This window comes from Rhinopithecus roxellana, chromosome 21, assembly GCF_007565055.1.
Source record: "Rhinopithecus roxellana isolate Shanxi Qingling chromosome 21, ASM756505v1, whole genome shotgun sequence".
Lineage (NCBI taxonomy): Eukaryota > Metazoa > Chordata > Mammalia > Primates > Cercopithecidae > Rhinopithecus > Rhinopithecus roxellana.
In genome coordinates this window covers 16,256,419-16,281,781 of record NC_044569.1, presented here as the reverse complement: position 1 = coordinate 16,281,781, position 25,363 = coordinate 16,256,419, and the positions used below count along the sequence as shown (strand labels likewise).

The following is a 25,363-nucleotide window of genomic DNA, read 5'->3' as shown; positions in this document are numbered from 1 at the left end:
ATTGTTTTGGCTAATTGAGATCCCTTTATGTTCCATACGAGTTTTAGAATTAGTTTTTCTATGAATGCAAAACTTGTCATTGGAATTTTGATAGGGATTGCATTGAATCTGTAGATTTCTTTGGGTAGTATTGAACGTAGGATATCTTCCCAATTATATGTGCCTTCTTTTGCGTTTTCCAGCAATGTTTTGTAGTTTTCAGGGAACAAGTCGTTCACTTACTTGGTTAAGTTTATTGCTAAGTATTTTAGTCTTTTTGGTGGTATTGTAAATGAAATTGTTTTCTTCATTTCCTTTTTAGATTGTAGATTGTCAGTATATAGAAATGTAACTGATTTTTGGGTGTTGATTTTGTATCCTGCAACTTGGCTGAATTCACTTATTAGTTCGTGTGTGTCTGTGTGTGTGATCTTAAGGGTTTTCTGTGTATAAGATTATGTGATCTGCAAATAGAGATAATTTTACTTCCTCCTGTCCAATTTGAATGCCTTTTATTTCTTTTATTTGCCAAGCTGATCTGCCTAGGTCTTCCAGTATTATGTTGAAGTCGTGAAAGCAGGCATAGTGTTTCTCTTAGAGAAAAAGCTTTCAGTCTTTTTTTTTTTTTGAGACGGAGTCTCGCTCTGTTGCCCGGGCTGGAGTGCAGTGGCCAGATCTCAGCTCACTGCAAGCTCCGCCTCCCGGGTTTACGCCATTCTCCTGCCTCAGCCTCCCAAGTAGCTGGGACTACAGGCGCCAGCCACCTCGCCCGGCTAGCTTTTTTTTGTATTTTTTAGTAGAGACAGGGTTTCACCGTGTTAGCCAGGATGGTCTCGAACTCCTGACCTCGTGATCCGCCCGTCTCGGCCTCCCAAAGTGCTGGGATTACAGGCTTGAGCCACCGCGCCCGGCCTGCTTTCAGTCTTTTACCATTATGATGCTCACTGTAGGGTTTTTTTTTTTTAAATATGGCCTTTATTATACTGAGGTAGTTTCCTTATATTTCTTATTTGTTGAGTGTATCATAAAATGTTGAATTTTGTCACCTTTTTCTGCCTCAGTCGAGTTAATCATACTTTTTTCCTTCATTCTGTTACTGTGGTGTATTACATTGATTGATTTTTGTATGTTGAATCATTCTGAATTTCAAAAATAAATCTAACTTGGACATGGTGTATAAATATTTTAGAGCGTTGTTGTATTGTGTTTTCTAGAATTTTGTTGAGGATTATTTATAGGGGACATTGGTCTGTAGTTTTCTTGTAGTGTATTTGTCTGGCGTAGTGTCAGGTTAATGCTGGTTTCATAAAATGAATTTGGAATTGTTCCTTCCTTTGTAATATTTTAGAGGAGTTTAATAAGAGTTGGTGTTACTTCTTTGATAGAATTCACCAGTGAAGCCACCTGGTCCTGGGTTATTTTTTGGGGGAGGTATTTGATCACTGATTTAATCTTACTAGCCATAGTTCTCTTCAGATTTTCTACTTTTTCACAATTCATTCGTAGGCTGTGTGTTTCTAGGATCTTGTCTGTTTCATCTAGGTTATTCAATTTGTGGTGTACAATTATTCCTAGTAGTTTCTTGTAATCTTTTTTATTTCTGAAATTATAGCAGTAACATGCCCTCTTTTATTTCTGATTTTAGTTGATTTGGGGATTATAGGTTTTTAAAAAGAATAATACAATTTGAAGTGACTTTCTTGTAACATCATACCAAGTGGTACATAATAGTCACATAACATCACTCACTGGTGATGTTACCCTTTAGGTGGTGCATCTTAGGCAGGTGAGAAGACCATCAGGGGACATTTGGCAGTGGCTGGAGACATTTTTGACTGACTGTCATAATTTGGGGTGGGTTGCCACTGGTATCTAGTGGATAGAGGCCAGGGATAGTACCAAATGTCTAATAAATCCACAGGATGGCTCTTCACAGCAAAAAATTATGTGCCCCAAAATGTCAATAGTGCTAAGGTTGACAAGCCCTGCCTTAAGGTAGTTTTTGTCAGATTTCTCCACTGTAGTTAGTTTTTCCTTTTCCATACTCTATCCTTTGGAAGTAGGTCAACAGGTCCAGCTTCCTCTGGAGGAGGAGAGAATCTAAATATATAATTTGGTATTTTTCCATAAGGAAGAGTTGTCTCTTCTCCCATACCTATTTATCAGTATGGATGCATGTATGCTTATTTGGCCTTGGGAACTCCTTCAGTTTGTCTCCTGTGTTCCTTTGACATGCCCCTATCCTTTTGTTTTTTGAACTCTTACCTACTTTCTGTACTACAAGATGCTCTAGGCTCATCTTGCGTTTTCCCTGCCCTAGCCCTACAACCAGTCATTTATCAAAGAAGCCCTGGTTCCTTTCATTTGGACAATGATATTTAGAAACCAAGGTCTGGTTATGCTCATTGATGCTGGGGTGTCATTGCTTCTAGATCCTCTCAAAGAGCTAGGTAGTGTATGTATGCATACTAACATATGTATAGATGTATGTTCCATAATTGTTTCTTCAAAATCCATCTGTGTGTGCATAAAATGTATATATGAGTTCATATTGATGTTTCTGACTCTAATGGTTTTGGCAAGTTTTGACTGAGCATACTGTGCATGAAAAATTGCAGAATCTGGATAGCCATCCTCCAGACAGGATTCACCCTTTCCTGTTTTCTAGCTGGCAGCTAGATTAGGGGAAGATAACTTACTTCACTAAAAGGTTGACCTTACTTGACATTGCATTCAGTCTTTTTAAGACTTGGTCAGGTTTTATCCTCTCTTGGGGTGTAGCCATATAATGTTTACGTTGAGAATGTGGGGTGTTTACAAGGACACCACCTACTTGGCACAATTTATACTCTAATTTTTATTCCCTAGCACGAGTCAGCTGTATTTCATTTAACCTTCCAGCACGGTTTGAATAGATTTCTTGGCATTTTCCCTGTCAGTTCAAGAATCAGCAAATGCCTGGAAGAATCAACTGGCATAAAGTGTCAGGCCCAATTCTCTGCATTTCCCTTCCACTCTATATTCTTGACAGTTGTTCGAATTTTGTAGTTTTGCAACTCATTTCTAAGACCTAGTAAGCAACCAGGTTTGGAAAACTGGAGGTCAGGAGTGTAGGTTGATTACCAGTTATTTTATGTGGATGACAAGGTGTTTAGTAGTGTAATTCATAAAGATAGGGAATTCAGGAGGAAGAAATCATGGGTGTGTGTGTGTTAAGTTCATGAATTTGAGTTTACTCATAGGACACTGAATACAGAAATGTGTAGTAAGCTCTCAAAATGTATTCTCAGGAGAGATAGCTAAACTTCAGAAATAGATTTGGAGACCACCCTGTTTTCTCTTCTTTGCTTTTTAAATTCTCCAAAGAACAGATAATAAATTTTACCTTTCTCTTATCCACTTCTCAACCTAGCATCATGTCAATGCCTTTTAGCTCCTCTACTTCTGGACCTCATGATTTTATTTCCAGACTTTAAAAATGGGTTTCCTGTTAGTTTCTCTCCCCCTTTTAATCTGAAACTCCTTTTAAAGCAGAAAGATCATTCAAAGACCTTAATGGCTTTTCATTACTTTGAGAATAAAATGCAGTAACATAAAATCTAGTCTAACCCACCAAGTACTTTTTAGAGATAAGCTACAGCCCATTAAATTAAAGTGCCTGCTTGTTTAGCATCACAATCCTTTTTTTTTCCCCACTTGATTTTCATTTCCACATTATTCTTACCCTTTGAAATGTACGTTTCAATAAGCATTTTCATAATGCATCGTAACTGTTTGTGAGCTTCTTGAGGGCAGGGGCCCTTCCCCTGCCCCTCTTCAACAGGAACCAGTAGAGTGCCTGACACTGAATATTTACAGAATAAGTGATAACCAACATGCTCCACATTTCTTGCACTTCCTTTTGTGCCATTGTGATTATTCCCTCCCTGCATTGATGCCTCTATTCCCATCCTTCAAAGCTCAAACTTCAGGACTTCCACAAAGCTCTCCCTTTTCCTTCTAATCAGAATTGAACCCTGACTCCTCTGAGTTCTTACAAGCATGTCCTACTTTTATGATTATATTGAGCCATGTGTTTTCTGTACATATTAGTCTCTATCACTATACAATATACACTTCATTGGAAAAGACAGTATATTCTTTTCATGTACTACAAAACCTCCCAAAAGGCCTTGCCTTAGCATCACACTAAGGAAGGAACAGATTTTAACAATGCTAAATTAAAATATTAATTGACAATTATGGAGGACAGAGTAAACAATTTTGTAGTACTATTATTTAGTAGCAGAACTTATCAAATTGTTAATACCAGAAAGACAATTTGAATTTTTTATTTTTTCAAACTATTTCTATTTTTCAGTGGAAAACTTTGCATGTGTTGCCTGTTTTCAGGATGTATGTCAGAAATCAAAAAAGTCGGATGAATGTTGCCACTTGAAAAAAATATCAGAAAGTCTTTATTTTTACACAGAATAGACTATACAAAGTAATCATGTAGGTACTTTAGCTACTGTATAGGAAAAACTTATTGTCTTCTCTATACTCACAATATTTCTGACACCAGATGTATATGAGGTTTTCCCCTATCAAGCAATTCTCCAATTTTCTGTGGACACCCACTAAGTGCCCTGTAATTAAATTTTGATGCTATCTACCTGGAATCAGATCAGCATAGATGCTTCAGGTTAAGGTCTCAATTCTACAACTGAAACCAGTTGTGTCAGTTTTGGACACTAATCTGCACTTCAGACACCAATCTCATGTCCATGTTTTCACTGATGCTTCTGACCAACTGGTTATAAATCCAAGGTTACTACAATCCCCTCTTTGAGTTTCAGCATTAGCTAGAATGGCTCATAGAATGTAGGAAAAGTTTATTTACTAGATTCTTGTAAAAGAATACAACTAAGGGTCAGCCAGATGAAAGAGATGCATAAGGCAAGGTGTGTGGGAAGAACACTGAGCTTCCATGCCCTCCCTAGGTACAACACCCTCCTAGTACCTCAACAAGTTCAACCTGGAAGCTCTCTGAATCCTGTCCTTTAGGTTTTTATGAAGGCCACATCACATAGGCATGAATGATTAAATCACTGGCCACTGGTGACTGAATTCCATCTCCAGCCTCTCTCCTCCTAGAGGTCAAGGTAGGGTGGAGTTGATCTGAAAGTTCCAACCCTCTAATCACATGGTTGATTCTCCTGGCAACTAGTCCCCATCCTGTGGTTCTGTCTTTCCAAAAGTAATCTCATTAACATAAACTCAGGTGTGGTTAAAGGGGCTTGTCATCCTAATTACTCTTACCACTCAGGAAATTTCAAGGGTTTTAGGAGCTCTGTACCAGGGGATGAAGACCAGATATATATTTATTATAAATCACAATTTCACAACTACCACTTTTTGTTCAATCTATAGATGAGAAGATAAATGCTGCTAGAAACATCTCTACACTTTGACATATGGAAAATTTTTTTAAAGATCCTGTTTCACAGGTTTAGAAGCTGTTATTAAATGGTAGTGAAGAACTTTCAAACCAATAGAATTTATGGGCTGTATTATTCAAAGCAAAATAAATCTATATTTGCTGTGAGCATTACAAGAACTTGCACAAACTAATGTGCACTAGGAAAACCGAAACTATACCCTCCAAAACTAAAAACAAAAAAAACTTCTGAGAAAAGGGGGCACTGGAATTATGTACTTAGTAAGTTTAATATCAGAATAGTATAGCATGTTTACACACGTGGAATTTAAAAATAGATATCTAGCATTAGCATAAAGTAAGACTAGCTATCAGGGTTAAGTGTCATATTATTATAAATGCCAATTAAGATATGGAGGGGATTTAAGTTTTCCCTACATTATCTAAAATAATTTCTGATATGCAATTAGTAATTTAAGCTCTCTAAAGGTTTGAGATTATAACAATAATACATTTCCTTCTTTTGACTGAATAGCTCCCACACCGATTTTTACAATACTTGACAAGTTCTGCATTAGATCTCTCACAGTAATACAACTCTCTTCCTGTAGGTTATGTCTGAATAAGACTAGAGCTTTTCCAACATTATAGAAAAGATAGAAAGTTGTTTCTATTGTTGTATACTGACATTCAGTAAAAAATTTTTTCACATTGAAGGTTTTCCCACAATTCACAGGACTCTTCCTCAGAGTTTTACTTTTTCTTCTTTTTTTTTCCCCTTGAGACAGAGTCTCACTCTGTTGCCCAGACTGGAGTGCAGCGGCGGATCTCAGCTCACCGCAACCCCCACCTCCCAGGTTCCAGTGATTCTCATGCCTCAGCCTCCTGAATAGCTGGGACTACAGGTGCCTGCCACCACACTCAGCTAATTATTTTTTATTTTTTGGTAGAGACAGGCTTTCACCATGTTGGCCAGGCTGGATAATTTTTCTTAATTTTAGTAATGTCTGAGCTCTGAGTTAAACTTTCATTATAAAAACTGAATTAATCTCCTGTGTGGTACTGGTGTTTTTGGTTTGTTTGTTTGTTGTTGTTGTTGCTTTTTAATAGACAGGGTCTTGCTCTGTTGCCCAGGCTGGAGTGCAATGGTGGGATCATAGCTCACTGTAGCCTCAAACTCCTGGGCTCAAGTGATGCTTTCACCTCTGCCTCCCAAAGTGTTGGGATTACAGCCGTGAGCCACCACTCCTGGCTCCAGTGTGGTTTTAATGTAGCATAAGAGCTCACCACTGATTAAAAAACTTTTTCATACTCATCAATAATGAACAGCATTCATTAGATTTTTTCCTGGTATGGTGTCTCTGGTACTGAATAGAGTTGAAGTATATACTAAAGGTTTTCTCACGTTCATCACATTTTAACTGTCTTCCCCACAATGGACTTCCTCATGAATAGTAAGTTCAGAGAGTTGGCTAAAACTTCTGCTGCACTGAACACACTGGTAAGGTTTCTCCCCAGCATGGATTTTCTGGTGTCCAATAAGATCTGTGCATGTGCTAAAGGCTTTCCCACGTGCCTCACACTTATACAGCTTTTCACCAGTGTGTATTTTTTGATGGTTAATGAGATCAGAACGCCGACTAAAGCTTTTGCCACACTCATCACATGGATTTGGTTTCTCCCCAGTGTGGATTCTCTGGTGTAGGGTAAGAGCTGAGCACTGACTGAAAGCCTTCCTGCACTCACTACATTTATATGGTTTTTCCCCAGTGTGGATTCTCTGGTGTTTAATGAGGTCTGAGTTCTGACTGAAACTTTTGCTGCACTGTGTGCATGGATATGATTTTTCTCCAGTGTGAATTCTCTGATGAAGAACAAGGTCAGAACTCTGACTGAAAGTTTTCTTACAACTATTGCAATGATAAGGCTTTTCACCAGAGTGTACTCTCTGATGTTTAGTGAGGTCTGAGCTTTGACTAAAAGTTTTATCACACTGATTACATGCATATGGTTTCTCTCCAGTGTGTATTCTTTGATGCTTAACAAGATCTGAACGGCGACTAAAGCTTTTAGTACAATCACTACATGGATAAGGTTTCTCTCCAGTGTGGATTCTCTGATGAAGAATAAGGTTGGAGCTCTGACTAAAGGTTTTCCCACATTCATCACATTCATAGGGTTTCTCACCTGTATGAATTCTGTGATGTTTAACAAGATCCGATCTTCGACTAAACATTTTATTGCACTGATTACATGGGTAAGGCTTCTCTCCAGTGTGAATTCGTTGATGATTAATAAGATCTGAAAGCCTACTGAAGGTTTTGCTACATTGATCACAAGGATAGGGTTTCTCTCCAGTATGAATCCTCTGATGTAAAATAAGGACTGAGCTCTGATTAAAAGCTTTCCCACATTCATTACATTTATAGGGTTTCTCTCCAGTGTGGATCCTTCGATGTTTAATAAGGTCTGAATTCTGACTGAAACTTTTGCTACACTGATTACATGGATATGGTTTCTCCCCAGTGTGGATTCTCTGATGCAGAATAAGATCTGAGCTCTGACTGAAGGCTTTCCCACACACATCACATTTATATGGTTTCTCGCCAGTGTGGATTCTTTGATGTTTTATCACATCAGAACTCTGACTAAAATGTTTGTTACACTGGTTACAAGTATAAGGCTTCTCTCCAGTATGGATTCTCTGATGTTTAACCAGATCTGAGCGCTGGCTAAAACTTTTACTACAATGACTGCACTGATAGGGTTTTTCTCCTGTATGGATTCTCTGATGTATAATAAGATCTGAGCTCTGACTGAAGGCTTTCCCACACTCATCACATTTATAAGGTTTTTCACCAGTGTGGACTCTTTGGTGTTTAATAAGGTCTGAGCTCCGACTGAAACTTTTAATACACCAATTACAAGAATAGGGTTTCTCCCCAGTATGAATTCTCTGATGCAGAACCAGGGCTGAGCTCACACTAAAGGCCTTTTCACACTTATCACATTCATAAGGTTTCTCACAATGGGTTCTTCGATGCCTAAAAAGGCTTGTACTCCAAACAAAGCGTTGTCCATATTTGTCACAGTTATGAGGTCTCCTTTTAAAGACGTTCTGATCTTTTTCATTTAATTTATCCCCAAATTCACAGAATTCTCTGCCTTCAGAATCCTGGAGAACATTCTCTCTGAGACTGCTAGACTCTTCTGTCAATAGTTCAGTTTTTGCTGTAATTCCCTCCTCTGAAGCAGGCTTTCCAATCTTGGTCTTGTTCTCACCATCTGGAACAATAAACAAAATCCAAATGGAATGCGTTCTGTATATTGTAAGAAAGTTTCAGGTGACACAGATTAGTATTTACCCATAAAATGTGATCACAGTGTGAGTGTTTCAAAGAATGAACATTACCCTCTGAGGAAACCTAGAAAGATTCAATAAGTAAGGGATCACATTAATCATTTATAGAAGTGATGTACCAGATATGCTCTGTATGTTTGTCACAGGAGATCTAGGAATACTGAAGCCTAATTAGTGATTAGTAATCCTAGAACGAATACATAAGTATTTTATTACATATATAAGGCAAGCAGGGTGAATCTCAAAAAAGATAAAGAAGTTGGTTGGGCTTTATCTAGTACTACCCAGCGATTTGGGCTAAAAGTATGAGAAAAAGAAAAACAAGGAAAAGAAAATGCTTCAATTACTTTGTTTGCATCTTCTCTATCAATTTTTAGAAATGGTACACAATTGATTGTTAACACACCAGTGGAACATGTACTATGTTCTCAATACCTTATATAATAAAGCCACAAACGAGAATGACCCCAGTCCTTAAGTAGAGCAATCACTTCAATATTGAGTTTTCATACAACTGTTTGAATTTATTATGTGAAAACATCAATAGGATTCCAAATGGGATAATGCTGCATATCTTCCATCTTAGTATGAAAATTATGGTTTTTATTTTCACTCAAATGGAAAGCCATCCTAGTTCTGCCCATAGGAATGTCTTTAGGAAGAATACCCAGGAAAATAATGGTTACACCTGAAGAAAACTGGGAGTCACATGGTGAGGAGTATGAGGAATTCTTTTTTTTTTTTTTTTTTTTTTTGAGACGGAGTCTTGCTCTGTCGCCTGGGCTGGAGTGCAGTGGCCAGATCTCAGCTCACTGCAAGCTCCGCCTCCCGGGTTTAGGCCATTCTCCTGCCTCAGTCTCCGGAGTAGCAGGGACTACAGGCGCCCGCCACCTCGCCCGGCTAGTTTTTTGTATTTTTAGTAGAGACGGGGTTTCACCGTGTTAGCCAGGATGGTCTCAATCTCCTGATCTCGTGATCCGCCCGCCTCGGCCTCCCAAAGTGCTGGGATTACAGGCTTGAGCCACCGCGCCCGGCGAGTATGAGGAATTCTGAGAAACTTTTTATTGCAAACACTTTGATAATGCTTGACTCTTTCATCACTTGCATGCATTAGCTATTTTTAAAAATGAATATACCTGTGAACCACAAATATCTGAGATGGGTCTCAGTAAATTTAGAATTTTATTTTGCCAAGGTTAAGGACACGCCCATGACATAGCCTCAGAAGGTCCTGATGACATGTGCCCAAGGTGGTCAGGGCACATTTTAGGGACACATGAGACATCAATCAATATATGTAAGATGTACCCTGGTTGGATCTGAAAGGTGGGACAACCGAAGCAGGGAGAGGGACTTCCAGATCATAGGTAGATAAGAGATAAAGGGCTGCATTCTTTTGAGATTCTGATTAGCCTTTCCAAACGAAGCAATCAGATATGCATTTCTCTCATTGAGCAGAGGTATGACTTTAAATAGAATGGGAGGCAGGTTTGTCCTAAGGAGTTCCCAGCTTGACTTTTCCTTTTAGCTTAGTGATTTTGGGGTCTGGAGATTTATTTTCCTTTCACATACCAAAGTAAATAAAACTGCTGAATTATGGGAAAAAAAGAGATCTATATTTGTATATAACAATTTGTAGTAGTAAACACAGACCACAAAGTGATAATATAAATCACTCTGAAAATTGGTTACAAGAAAATGTATTGTGTTATGGTCTATAGAAGCCACTGTAAGTGTACTTCACAAGCAGTGCACTCAACAGAGTGATCATTATCTTTATGATTTAGGACATGCTATCCAACAAAAGAATCCAGATAGCTGGACCAGAATTAAATTTGAACCCCATAAACTCCATTTTGGCTAGGCTGTAACCAGGAAGGTATATCTACCACCAACCAGGCTGGCCAGCAACTGCCATTAGGGGAAAGAAAGAAACATCATGCCCAGGAATGGTCAGAACAGAATCTTAAATTTTCAAAATCAGTTCTATAATAAATTTCTACCTTTTTTGTCCTGGTTATTTCTAAGGAAGTGACCAAGAAGACATAACCCCTTTCTGGCAACAGCCACATTCAGTGAACAAACTTCCTTACTAAGGAGCGTGAACCAGAAAAAGGTTATGAAGGTAGAGTCTATATCTTTTCTGAGTTGACTTTTGAGGAGCCATTCCTATACTCAACAATGCCAGATACCTTGATTGTAGGGCACATGGAAGCTTCACTGAATTTCTTTTTTTTCTTTTTTTGAGATGCAGTCTCATTAGGTTGCCCAGAATGATCTTAAACTCCTGAGCTCAAACAATCCTACCTTAGCCCTCTAAGTAGCTAGTATTACAGGCCTATGCCATAGTACCGGTTCCCACTGAATTTCTTGACTATCAGCCCATTGTTGAGTGGTGTTTATTACAAAAGGCATATCTGTCAGACTACAAATGGTCTGGAGAGCTGAAAACACAACCAATTTGGGTGAAAGTCTAAAACCTAAAGGGGTACTTCCAAGTGGAGGCTTCTTCCGTCTTGCCAAAGGCTCCAATTAGCAGAATCATTAGTCATAACTAAAGACTAGCTCAAAGGAGTCATTAGGTTTGTGAGGGGTCCCAAAGGACTTCTGGCACTTCTCTACATTCAGTTCTTCCCAATAGGGAGGATCCCCTCTGGCACTTAAGTGATACTGAAATACAGAACTAATACCTACTAAACATTCAGATGTAGAAGCAGTAACAACAGTATACTGAATTGGCCTAAAGAGCCCCACTGACAAACCATGTTAGCCTCCCTTCTGCTAAACCCTGCCCAAATCCCATTAGGTGAATTCAGGTGCTTCCTTCCCACAGTGGACTGACTAGAATGGCAACCTGGGGTCCTGTATTTAATAGAGACTCAGTTTCATTCCTTCCTCTTCCTGAAGCTTCCCACAATATTTGAATGGGTAGGTTATGGCTTCCAGTGTCCCTCAGAGACAGGAAGACTTCAGTGCTATCCCAATCATATTTCTCCTTAAAGCATCTGAGGTCACGATAAGGAATTGGACAGAATCAGAGAGCACAAATGGAAAAAAGATTCTGAATCAGTATATAAGGCATATTTTACTTTTGGTTTCAAGAGGTGATGGTTGCTTGCAGGTCAACCAGATGAACTTATCTAATGTTATTGGTTAACCAAAGTCTGTAGTAGGTGGCAAGGTACCATTACTGACACCATTTGTTTCTACTTTAGGGCCTCTTGATTAAAAAGTCACAGCCATACTGTTTCTGGTTGAAGCTGCAGGGTTTATGACTCTTGGTTGACTCAAGGTTGACTTGGACAGTGGTGACTCTTTTAAAGGTAGCATTTGCTACCCTACTGTCAAGATAACACCTCTTAAATTCTTGCTTGGCTTCAACATAAGGGTTAGCGGAGTTTTCTAAATGACTCTTGAGAATTTATCTAATTCTTCATATCAAGTTGGTCATTTTCATCAGCACTGTAATTCCAGTGTGGAGATATAAGAGCCTGGATACGAGTTAGTATCTTGTCCATAGTATCTCGCAGGAGTTTTGTCTGTCTGAGGGAAAGCCCCCTCTCTCCTAGGGTGCCAAAGTTCCTCTATCACATCTTAGATCCACTGCAAAAGGACTCTGAAATGACTTTTACTGTCATCTCCAAAGGGATCTAAGGTTTGCATGACAGACTACAGGAGGGGCTAAGTAGTAAGACGGCTCAGCTATTTCCATTCTTCCTTAATCTTTAAGCAACCAACCCAAGCAAACCAGCCAAAGTTCTAACAATTCACCTGGTTTCTGCCCACAGTGTCCATCAATTTTCCTCCTTTTATGCTTGGTGTAGCTACATGTCTCTGTAACTGTCTGAAAGTGGGTGGAAACTTTTGTCCACCCAATAGGAATCTTAACTGCAATTTGTTACAATGGCATACACCTGAGGCTGACCACTAAATTGAAGTTCCCCTGGAGGGGAGTTAGCAACAATCAGGGTACTGTTTAGACAGCTGTCTTTGAACATGCTTACTGGATTTGGCTTGCAACCACCTCCTGAATTCCTACTCATTAACAGGCAATAAAATGAAGAAATATTTATTGCTCTGTTGACCATACAGTTTGGTCAACATGTTCACTACCAATTCTCATGGACTTCCCTCAAAATCTGTTAAAGAGCCCGTGAGGCCTTTATACTTCCTCTTCCAGAAAGTCACATCTCTGTCAGCATCCCATCATTATTACCAACACTATCAAAAACTGAAAAATCTGGGATTTTACCCTATTTGCAAGCTAACGAGTCAATCTACCGCAGTTTCACAGCCCCTGGCAGAAGACATGAGAATCCTAGATAAGAAACAAAGGACAGTTTATGACTCACAGCAACAGCATTAGACAGAATAGCAGTATTTGTCTTCCTGAACCCCAATTCTCACAAGGTGACACATGTAAGTAAGTTGTATTGCAGGACAGGAACCCTGAGGCAGGGACATAAGGACACCTGTCCTCTGCTTTAGAGGGAGACACTATTACTATATTCAAAGGTTGCTTGCTATACAACATTCTTTTCTTTTCTTTTTTTTTGAGACGGAGTCTTGCTCTGTCGCCCAGGCTGGAGTGCAGTGGTGCAATCTCAGCTCACTGCAACCTCCACCTCCTGGGTTCAAGTAATTCTCCTGCCTCAGCCTCCTGAGTAGCTGGGACTACAGGCGCCCACCACCACGCCCGGCTAATTTTGTTTTTGTATTTTTAGTAGAGACGGCATTTCACCATGTTAGCCAGGATGGTCTCAATCTCCTGACTTCGTGATCCGCCCCCACTGGCTTCCCAAAGTGCTGGGATTACAGGTGTGGGCCACTGCGCCCGGCCACAACATTCTTAAAAAACAGTCCAGAACAAATGCAGGCAATTCCTTTGCTTAAAAGATATGCAGACACACCAGAGCCCACAGAGAATTCTCTCTCAACCATAACTTTAATAGAAATGATGAAAACCAGAAGATAATGGAATGTCATCTGCCAAGGGCTTAAGGAAAAGAAGTGCCAACCTAGACTTGCATAATAAGATAAAATGCCTGAAAGAAAAGTTAAAATAAAGATATTTTCAGTTAAACAAAAACCAAGAAAGGTTTTTAAAAATATACCTGCACTAAAATAAATACTAAAGAGAATTCTTCAAGATGAAAAAATATCCCAGATTCAAGCAAGGTAATGCAGGAATGAAGAGCACTGGAAAAGTAAAGTGTCTTGGTAAATCTAAATGTGTACTTACTGATTAAAGCAATATGAATGTTTTGAGGAGTTTATAAAATACATAGAATTAAAATATATGGCAAAAATAGCACAAGAAGAGAGGGTAGGAAAAACTACAGTATTATAGGGTCTCAGCATTGTCTTAGAAGTAGTAAATTAAACTGTAATAAATCCAGTGTACATGTTCTAATCTCTAAGGCAGCCTTTTTCAACCAGAGTTCCAAAAGACAATGAAACAAAATGAATTGAGTGACTATTTTCTTAATTCTCCAATGATGGTACACATTTAATACCATAGTAGATGTATAAGAGAGCCTGATAGCGTTGGGGCTTAATTTTTTCACAGAATCACATGTGAGAAAGCCTAGGATGAGGTAACTGCTAAAATAATAGAAGACTGTATAAATAATAAGCTAACAGAAGAAAAAGTGCAAAAACTTGATAATCTAAAATTGGACAAAAGGAAAAAAAAGAAATAGATGGAATAAAAAACAAAGAAAACAAAATAAGTTGTACATTTAAATCTAAGCATATAAATTATATTCTATGCAAACTGACTACTCCATTAAAAAGCAAAGAAAAACCTACAGCTAACATAGTTAATGGTTAAATACTGAATGCCTTTCTCCTAGGAACAATGGGGTAAGGCAAAGATGCCTACTCTTATCACTTCTCTTCAATATTGTACCACTTCTACTCAACATTCCTAGCCAATGAAATAAGACATGAAAAATAACTGACACATACAAATAGGAAAGAACAGTCATACTGTCTTCAGAGACTACACAACCATATACACTGAAAAATCCCTATCTTAAAAAAGCTATTAGAACTTTTAAATCAATTTACTAAAACAGAATACAAAACCCAACTGTATTTATATATACAAGCAATTAACAATCACAGTCTAAAATGTTTTTTTCAATTGTACCCCAGAATGAAATACTTAGAAATTTAACAAAATATGTGCAACATCTGCATAATGAAAACAAAACTGCTCAGAGAAACTAAAAGAGAACAGAAATATACAATTACTTACAAATAAGAAGATTTAATATTGTTAAGATGGTAATTCTCCCCAAACTGATCTATAGATTCAAAGCAATGCCAATCAAAATCCCAGCAGGTCTTTTTTTGGACCAACTAACAAACTCGAGGAAAACAGCCTGTTGATGATAGTAGTAATGCCATCTTGAGATGAAACCACCATAATGACATATGTTTGACTCCTGTATACCAAGGTATTCCTGTAGCATAGATAACCCCTCATAAAGAAATGTTGCCTGCAGCAGGAATAACCCCTCATAAAGATGCTTATCTAACTTCCCCAGAGGTCAGAGTTTTTAAAGGGGGTCTGAGACATGATGAGCTGCACATGTTTACCAAAAAAATAAAAAAATTAAAAAATTTAAAAAAAGCTTGTTACATAAAGAGTGCTTTCTGGAGGATGAGGGTGGGGATCTACAATCCTGAGGCCACCTCAGACATGACTTCTCCTCATCTCTAGTAAGTGATTCTTTTTAGGAAACTGGATTTGTTAGCCTCTTTATGTCTTTATGTGGCTTCTCAGCTCCTTTGGCCTTTGGGGGCAGGTATGCATCCACCTGCCCACTGGGGAACACAAATTAATTTTAAACTCTATGTAGAAAGGCACAGAAGAGGCTAAACAATTTTGAGAAAGAAGAACAAAACTGGAGTAGTTACACTACCAAATTTCAAGCTTTACTCTAAAGCTATGGTAACCAAGGTAGGGTGGCACTGGCATAAGTGCAGGCATACCTATTAATGGAACAGAACAGATTTCAGAAATAGATCCAAAAACGTACGTACCACTGATCTTCAACAAAGGTGGCAAGGTAATTCAATATTGAAAGGACAAACTCTTTTCAACAAAAAGTGCTGAAACTAAGCCAGGCATAGTGGCCCATGCCTGTAATCCCAGCACTTTGGGAGGCTGAGGCAGGTAGATCACTTAAGTACAAGAGTTCAAGACCAGCCTGGGCAACATGGTGAAACTGTGTCTTTATAAACCCTAACTTTATAAAAAATATAAAAGTTAGCCAGGTGTGGTGGCACACACCTGTAGTCCCAGCTACTTGGGAAGCTGAAGTGGGAGAATCACTTGAGCCTGGGAGGTTGAGGCTACAGTGAGCTGTGATTGTACCATGGCACTCCAGCCTGGGCAACAGAGCAAGAGCCTGTCTCCAAAACAAATGAACACACAAACAAAACAAAACAGTCAGAAGTAGATATCATAATGACAAAAATGAACCCCAACTTTTTCCTCACACTATACACAAAAATTACCTGGAAATGTAATATAAATCCAAGCATTAAAGCTAAAAGTATATGACTTCTGAAAGAAAGCACAGAGGACCATCTTAATGATTTGGGGGCAGGCAAGGATGTTAGATATGACACCAAAAGCATGAATCATAAAATAAAAAATGTAAGTTATACTTCATCAAAATCACAAACTTCTATTCTTCAAAAGACATTACTGAGAAAAAAAGTCAAGCTACAGATTGGGAGAAAATATTCACAAAGCATACATTTGATGACTATGTATCTACAATATACAAATAACTTTTACACTTCAAAAATAATACAACTTGAACAAAAGATTAGAATACACAGTTCACAAAATAAGTAATATGAATAGTTAGTAAGCACACAACAAAATGCTCAGTATCACTAGTCATCAGGGAAACACAAATTCAGCCTCAAGGAGCTGAAGGGTACTGGTAAATACCCATTACTGACAATACAACTAACATAGTTAATGACTAAATATTGATTAGTCTGTGGACCAATTGGCACTCTCAAACACTGCTGATGGAAATACAAAATGGTATACCACTTTAGAAAATTCTAGCAGCTTTTCATAAGGTTAAACATTTTCTTACCATACAACCCAGCAATTCTGCTTCTAGATATTAATATTTATCCAAGAGAAATGAAAACAAATGTCCACACAAGGACTTGTACAAAAATGTTTAGAGCAGCTCTATTAACAGCCAGAAATGAAAACAATCCAAATGTTCACCATCAAGTGAATCAATAAACAAATTGTAATATAGCCATACAATGGAATATTACTTAGCAATAAAAAGGAATTACTGATAAAGCAACAATATGGCTGAATCTCAAAAATATTATGCTGAACTAAAGAAGGCAGGCAAGTATGATTCCATTTACATGAAATGTTAGAGAAGCCAAAGCAAATATGTAGTGACAGAGAGCATATTCCTGGTTTCTAGGGATGGGGATGGACTGGAAGGAAATTTGGGAGAAGGGTGTTGATACAAAGATTCTATGTTTTGCTTGTGAGGGTAGTGGATACATATGTCAAAACTCATGGAAAGCAAGCTGGGTATGGTGGCTCACACCTGTAATCCTAGCACTGAGGAAGGCTGAGGTAGGACTGCTTGAGCCTAGGAGATTGAGACTAGCCCTGGCAACACAGCAACATCTTGTCTCTACAAAATAAATTAGCTTGGCATGGTGATGTGCACCTGTAATCCCAGCTATTTGGGAGGCTGAGGTGGAAGATCAACTGAGCTGAGCCTGGGAGGCTCAGGCTGCAGTGAGCTGTGACTGCGCCACTGCACACCAGCTGGGGTGACAGAGGGAGACTCTATTCTCATCTAAATGCACAATTAAAAGAGGTATGTTTGATTGTCCATAAATTATGCCTGACTAGATTTAATAAAAGTCAGTAAAAATATATTAGACAGCAACAACACAAAAAACCCAGACCTTATATTCCATCCTTCTATTGCTTCATTTGTTTCCCTTTATAGCAATTCTCCTTGAAAAACTTTCTCATTTCTCTTTTATATTATTTTATATACAAAAATATGGATACATCTATATGCATATACATACAATTAAAAATGAATAATACAACAAACAAAATTGAACCTTCCATTCAACTTAAAAAAAAGTTACCAGAAAGTTTCCAGTACACTAGAATTCCCCTCTGCATGCTTCCCTGTTCCTGTCTTCCTCCTCCAATCTCTTTCCCCCACCTACTCTTATAATCACTGTGTTAAATTTTGTGTTTATCCTTCTCTGGCTTTCTTCAAAGCTTTACCAAATATTTGTATTTTTAAGAAAGTGTTGTTTGGTTGTGCATGTGTTATAGACTGACTTGTGCTTGTGTACTGCCCCCTCCCTCCCTGCCACCATCCCCAATTCATACGTTGAACCCCTAACTCCCAATGCAATTATAATTGGAGAGAAGGTCCTTGGGAAGGTAATTAAGGTTAAATGAGGTCATAGGGAGGGCTCTAATCCAATAAGATTGGTGTTCTCAGGAGAAGATAAAGAGTGAAGGGGCATCAGGAGGCATACATGTAGAAAAAAGCCAATCTCCACGTGCAGAGAAAAGTGATGTGCAAGCCACAGAGAGAGGCCTCAGGAGAAACCAACTCTGCTGGTCCTTTGGTTTTGGACTTTCAGCCTCCAGGACTGTGAGAAAATAAATTTCTGTTGCTTAAGCCACCCAGTAGATGGCATTTTGTTATGGTAGCACTAGCAGACTAATATAGGATGTTTTTGAACTTTATATTAGAATTATACTTGTATTCTGTGGCTTGCTTTGTTTGCTCAACATTATGCCTGGAAGATCCACCCATGTTGATGTGTGTAGCTGTAGTCCATTCATGTTTGCTACTAAAGCGTAACATACAATTTATTTACCTATTCTCTTTCAATAAACAATAACATTTTGCTATTATAAACAATGCTGTTATGAATATGCTTGTATATCTATCTTGGTACACATATGCAAATGTTTCTCTAGGTTATATAAGCTATAAGTTATATATCAAGTTTATATAACGTTGACTCATTTGGGTCTCAACTAGGTATTTCCAAAGTAGTTGAACCAATTTAGACTTCCATCAGGATTGTGTATGAGGAGTTCACATTGTTCTATGCTGTAACCAACATTTGGTCTATTTTCTTTTTAGTCCATTGTCATCAGGCTTTTGTCTCTGAAACTCCATCAAAACTGGATTTATCAAAGTCCCTAATAGACTCTGTCTTGACAAATCCAATGGTCACTTCTCAATCTTATTCTGGATTGATTTGAATAATTGATTACTCTCTTCTTGAAACATTTGATTTCTTCTCCCTAACTTACCTTTCTCATTATCCTGTATAAAGAACCCCAATGGCTTCCTATTACATTGGGAATAAAATTCCAAGTCCTTACTATGGTTTATAAGGTTCCACATGATCTGGTCCCTTTTTTTCTCTCCGCCCTCATTTCATTCCACTACCACCCCTAATACCTGTCTACCCCAGGCTCCCTCTGTTCCCGATACATTTAGGAGCCACTGGCATTTGCTATTCCCTATTCTTGGAACACTCTCAGATAGTCATATGGCTTGTTTTCTCACTTCATTTATAGCTCTACCCAAATGTTACCACTGCAGGGAGGTGCAAGACTTGGAGCACCTCTGCATTTTTGAGGTAACAGATACCACAGCTCAATGAGCTGAAATGACCAATTTAATTAACTTGTAAGGTTGCTAATTCTGAGTGAGACTCTTATTACCAGGATAACTAATGGTATTGGAAGTGCTGGTGGCAGTCATGGATGCTGTATAGAGCCTCTCACAAGCCTCCATAGAGAACACCCTGGAGTAGGGCCACATCTTCTGTCAGCAGCAATTTTCTATATGAAAAGCAGATCCTGGCTTACTATTGGGTACTGATAGAGATTTCACACTTGAACACAGAGCACCAAGTGACTACACATTACAGACTGCTCATTGTGTACTGGTTGTTATTCCACCAAATCACACACAAAGCAACGTTCCATTGCAAAAGGAAGTCTAGAAGAAAAGTAAATCCCATATGCAAGTGACTAGAATTCCACAGTACCTGGTCTTATTGCTTCACTACGTCTCCTCAATTTATATTTATGGTCTCATGGGAATTCCCTATTACCAGTTAATAGCCGAGGAAAAATTATAGAACTGGTTTACAGATGGTGGGGAGTGGCACCAGCCAAAAGTAAACAGCTTTCACTTACACCCTTACTCAGAAGTGGCCTCAAACACACTGGTGCAGGCAAATCCTCCCAGTGGGCAGAATTTCACATATGTATCTAGTTGTCCAGTTTTCATTAAAGTTAACAGCCTAAGATATGTTTATATCGATTAATGGGTAGTGACTAATGGGTTATTTGATTATGGAGGTACCTAGAAAGAACAAGATTGGAAGACTGGAAGCAAAGATTCAGGGGAAAGTATGAGTGAGGATGGAATTCCCAGAATGGGCAATGAATGTGAATATATTTGTGTCACGTGTGAATCCTCATCAAAGGGCATCCACTGTGGAGAAGGCTTTCCGTCAGACAGACATGATGGTCTACTTTATGACTGTCAACCAGTCTCTTTTCCAATGCTTATCCAACAGGCTCATGTATAAAGTAGTCATGGCAGTGGGAATGAAAACTATATATCGGCTCAACAATATGGACCTCCCCTCATTAAGGCTGATATGCCTATCACAACTTCTATGTGCCCAAGCAGCTAACAGCCAAGAGCAAAACCAAGCCCCTAAAAAGGTACCATTCCCTAGAAATGGGGCAGATTCACTACACTGAACCACTTCTATCAAAAAGAGAGCAGCAATTTGTTTACAAACTATTAAATACATAGTCCAGATATAAATTTGCATTGACTTAAGGTTATGCTTATTACCACAGTATTTGATACTCTGTTGCCTCCAAGTAACTCATTTTTCAGGAAAAAAAGTATAGCAGTGAGTTCACATACATGTAATTCATAGGTCTTGCCATATGCCCATTAATCAAAAAGTATGTGGAATTATCTGCTAAAGGTGAGTTATGTCAATAACACAACACCCTGTAAGTCTGGGGTGCTGTCATATAGATGCAATATATGCCTTAAATCAAAGACAATAAATATTGTTTTTTTCCCCATGGCCAGAATACATACACAGGTACAGGAACCAAGGGTGGAGGAAGAGTGAGAATGGTTCCTCTTATTAGAGACCTAATAATTTCCTTGTATTATTTTTGCTTCCTATCCCCCTAATTGTGGGCATGGTGAGTTTGAAGTTCTCATGCTCAAAGGAGAAATGTTTCCACCATGGAACAAAGTCATGATTTTGTTAATTTCAATGATGAAACTGTCTCCTGGTCATTCTGGAATCCTCATGCTGCTGAACCAACATAGAAGGGATCACTTTACTGGCCAGGATGACTGATTTCAATTACCAAAGGGGAATTGGTTGCTGCAACATAGGAAGGGCATTTATAGAAAGAGTATGTCTGGAACTCAAGAGAATTCAATGGGATGCGTCTTAGTCCTCTCATGTCTAGTAGGCCTAGTCAATGGTACACTGAAGCAGCCTGAAAGAAGCAGGATTACTGAGGACTCAGATCATCCAGGAAAGCAGCTTTATATTACTTAACTAGGTAAAGAAATTTATGCCACCGAGGTGCTGGCAGAGAGTAAGCGAGATACAAAATGAGTAATGGAAGAAGATAATTAAGATTATCAATTTAGGCTTTGTGAATAGCAAAAACAGTAGCTGTCGTGTTTTATGTTAATTATGCCTTTCCCCCCTTTCTCTCACCATTTTATATGAAGGGCACTAGTGGGAGTTAAATTCCAGGTTTCCGGTAGGAATATGATTTAATTATGTCAACTTGAAATTAAATGGCAGCTTAAGGGACTTTGTTTTTCTGCTATGTTGGGGTAGATATTGCAGGATAAAAGTGGTGGATTATAATGAATATTCTTCTTTTACCTCTCCAGATCTACTCTCCACCCTGCTCTGTGCCCTACCCTGCTCTGTACTAGGAGATTGATGTTGATTGATTGTACCACCTGGGGTTCCATGCCCTCTGGTATGCAAGTAGGTTTGGGCACAAGTGGGAAAATAATAGAGTGACTGACTGTACTGGTTTGCCTAAAACTGAAGGGGCTATCGCGGCTTTCAGTGCTAAATTCCAGGCAAACTGGGATGAATTGGTCACTCTACATCCTGGCTCTCTCCTTGCTGGGCCGGTAGCTGAGCCTTTTAGCAAAGGCCAGAGCTCCTATCAGATGGCTAAATCCTACAGCTATACTTTCCAGGGTCTGGTAATCAATCTTTCCCCTGGTCCCTGAAGACCTACAGGTAGTTAACTGCTCCCCAGTGTTGTCTGATCCATGGCTGTTCTCCATCCCTTGCTGACTTCTGTAATCATCCCCATCCTCTTCATGAAACTCTGAATTACTGCACTGGAATGAGCCATCTGTTTCCTGCTAGAATCCTGACTGATATATCCTGGTTTAATTTCTCCATAACCATTATCATTAATAATATAATGAGCCTTCATTTATTTTCTCCTTTCCTCCACTAGCATGTAAGCACTTTGACAGCAAAGGCTTTGTGTGTTCAGCTCACTGCTATATCGCCAGCACTTAGAACAGTTATTGGCACAGAGGAAACCCTTAATAACTGATATTATATGGCTGGTAATTAATAAGGTATGATCTTATTAGTAAACATTTATCAATAATAAATATTTGGTGAATTAAATGAATGATTTTCAGGATATATTAATGTTAGCAGTGACTGTCTCTAGAGGGTGGAGCTGAAGGTTATTTAAATTTTGTTTTGTGTTCTCCTATTCTTTACAAATTGACTTTAGTATAACTGTATTTCTCTATAATAAAATGTTATTTTATACATAGTCTAAGAGACATAAACACAAGAACTAAGTATATCAATTTATGTAAAGCTGCAAGGAAGAGGTCCAATTCTCCAGTGATTCTCAGGAAAGATAAGAGCTAGATGTCTTGGAATAGATTATTAAGGAAGGACAAGTTCTAGATATAGGAGAGAAAAACTAACTAACATAAAATAAAGATGCTCCAAGACTGAAAAGAAGCAGAAGATCTAGAGTGAAAAAAGGGACAATGGAAGGTGACTCATAGGAAAAACAGCGCAATAAGAGGACAAACCAAAAAGAAGTAACATGTGATGCAGAAATAAGACCCTACAGGACACCTGAAAAAAGCTGAGATCAAAATTATCTTACTTAAAATAATAGTGGCTACCAATTATAAAGAATTACTGTAAGCAAAATCTGTGCTCAGAGTTTTACATTAAGGATCTTGTTTAGTTTTTTTTTTTTTTTTTGGTGTTTTTTTGGAGACGGGATTTTACTCTGTCGCCCAGGCTGGAGTGCAGCGGTGCAATCATAAGTCACTGCTGCCTCTGAACTCCTGGGCTCAAGCAATCCTCCCACCTCAGCCTCCCAAATAGCTGGGACTACAGGCACACATACACCACTATGCCTGGCTAATGTTTTAAATTTTTGTAGAAATGGGGTCTCACTTTGTTGCTCAGGCTGGTCCTGAACTCCTGGCTTCAAGCATTCCTCCTGCCTTGGCCTCCCAAAGTGTTGGGATTACAGGTGTGAGCCACTGCACCTGGCCTGTTACAGTATTAATGTACCCCAGTGAATCCTATCTCCCAGTACCTATATCCCTGTGTAGTTTCCTTCTACAATGACTTCAGAACTGGTCATATGACCTGCTTTCATCAATGAGACATTAACAGATGAAACACAAACATAGGTATGAAAAGTGCTAAGTATTGGAGAGCTTGCCTTCTCTTTGACTGGAAACAAGCTACCCTGCAAAAAAGTCCAGGGTCACCTGCTGAAGACATGTGGACTCAAGCCATAGCCAGCACCAACAGTCTGACATTGAGACAATGTGATTGAAACCATCTTAGACTTTGGCCCCAGTAGAGTCAGCCCTGAGATGCCTGCATAAATGACCCCAGAAAAGATCAAGAGGAAAAAAAATTGCCCAGGTGAACCCAGCTCAAGTTGATGACCTACAGAATCATAAGAAATAATATGGTTTAAAAAGTCTGATGTTTCAGGTCACTAAATTTTGGGGTTCTTTATTCTGGAGTAATACATAGATACAAATCTCAAAATAACTTCAAGGTGTGAATTACTATACACTTGAAAAGTGAGGAAACAGAATCGTAAAATATATGAGTAACTTACTGGAGCTAGCTAAGTGACAAAACTACTGTTTGAATCCAGGTTGTCAGACTCCAGAACTTTTAACTATGCCCCTACGGTAGGTAAGAGAAATGATCAAAACTGACAGATTAGCAATGAGGTCATTATACAGGGAAAAATGAATGACTTTGGGGTCTTAAAAAAGTGGAGACAGCTGCATGAGAATTTGACAGATTTTGAAATAAAGTCACGTGACTATGCTTGGTACACTAAAGAGGTAATACTGCCTAACAGAGTTAAGGGGGATCATTTGAAGACACTAGCATAGGGTGACACCCCCTCATCCTCCCCACCCCACCAAAGCCACTAAGAAAGACATAATACCCTGCCTCTCACCTGACAGAAGGTGGTGTTCCTGAGATTCATAATTGAACTGGATCTCCATGGGCTGCAACTGGACACCTCAGGGTGCAAGTGGAGAATTACCATTTCCTCTGTAAGCTTTTCTTGTCCACATAAAGGTCTGGGACCTGGAGGCAACTGGGCACCACTGGGCTTGGAAGGGAATCATTGTGCTGACTACAGATGTAATCTCTGAGACTAGATCACCAGAAAAATCCTCAAGATAGAAGGAGAAAACAAAAAATCTCATTTGACTTCCAGTTGCTTTTCTCTCAGAATGTATTAGGCTTCCTCCTCATCATCGAAGAGCCAGGGATTAACCCACTTAAGACACACATTCCCCATTCCAAGTCTACAGATGTTCAAACAAAATTAGGGGTTAATGCTACCCAAAAAAGGTATAACTGGAAAGATAACGCAGAGGGGGGAATTTTACAATGAATTCTAGTGGTTAACACTATGTTATTCGCTGCCCTTCCTATCCAAAAATGACACTACTGATCATTTTTCTTCCCCTTTTGCTTTCTCCAACACTCACAAATTCAGGTGGCTCTTTCCCAGTACGGTAGGCTGATTTGTGTGGATGCACCACGCTTGGTGACTCCGCCCGCCCCACAGTTTCTGGCGTTCATTCGGTTGAACCCAAGGCCAGCAAGGGCTGACTGGGGACAAACCCAACACTAGGCCGTGAACCAATCGGCTCTCCGTGCCCGGGAGCGACCCCGGGGGCCTTCACTCTCCAGGGACTCGAGAAACCACGCACAGTTTCCTAGCGGCGCTGAGAGGCCGCTCGTTAGACAAGATCATCCGGAATTCCTCTGCTATCCGCGAGCCGACATCACCCGTACCTCGACTTGGTCACCGGACCGCTGTGAAGCCTCACACCCGGCGAACCCGCCATCGCCCTGTCAGCTCTAGGAATCTGGGAGGAGTGCTCAGCTCTATGGCGCGTCACTGCGCAGGC

The 25,363-nt window shown here is 39.2% G+C and overlaps 1 protein-coding gene across 2 annotated transcripts; it reads right to left on the bottom strand.

Annotated features, from left to right (window-relative positions):
- Positions 1 to 5,324: 5,324 nt before the first annotated feature.
- LOC104661895 (zinc finger protein 271) lies at positions 5,325 to 25,348 on the bottom strand. 2 transcript variants are annotated; one of them, XM_010362711.2, is made up of 3 exons: positions 25,248 to 25,348; positions 24,394 to 24,616; positions 5,325 to 8,683 (listed from the first exon to the last, which is right to left on the bottom strand). In XM_010362711.2, exons 2-3 carry the CDS (start codon positions 24,440 to 24,442, stop codon positions 6,816 to 6,818), a joined length of 1,917 nt encoding a protein of 638 aa, XP_010361013.1. In that variant the 5' UTR covers positions 24,443 to 24,616; positions 25,248 to 25,348; the 3' UTR covers positions 5,325 to 6,815. The 2 variants fall into 2 exon arrangements, with proteins under 2 accessions (XP_010361013.1, XP_010361014.1); XM_010362712.2 differs by having other exon boundaries at positions 24,938 to 25,334.
- Positions 25,349 to 25,363: the final 15 nt, after the last annotated feature.

Bases quoted from the DNA above. Each gene is read 5' to 3' on its own strand.
- LOC104661895 (XM_010362711.2), bottom strand. From the start codon at position 24,442: ATGGAGATCCAGTTCAATTATGAATCTCAGGAACACCACCTTCTGTCA. The intron at 8,684-24,393 runs GTGAGAGGCAGG...TTATTGTTCCAG, and splicing joins GGAACACCACCTTCTGTCAG to ATGGTGAGAACAAGACCAAG.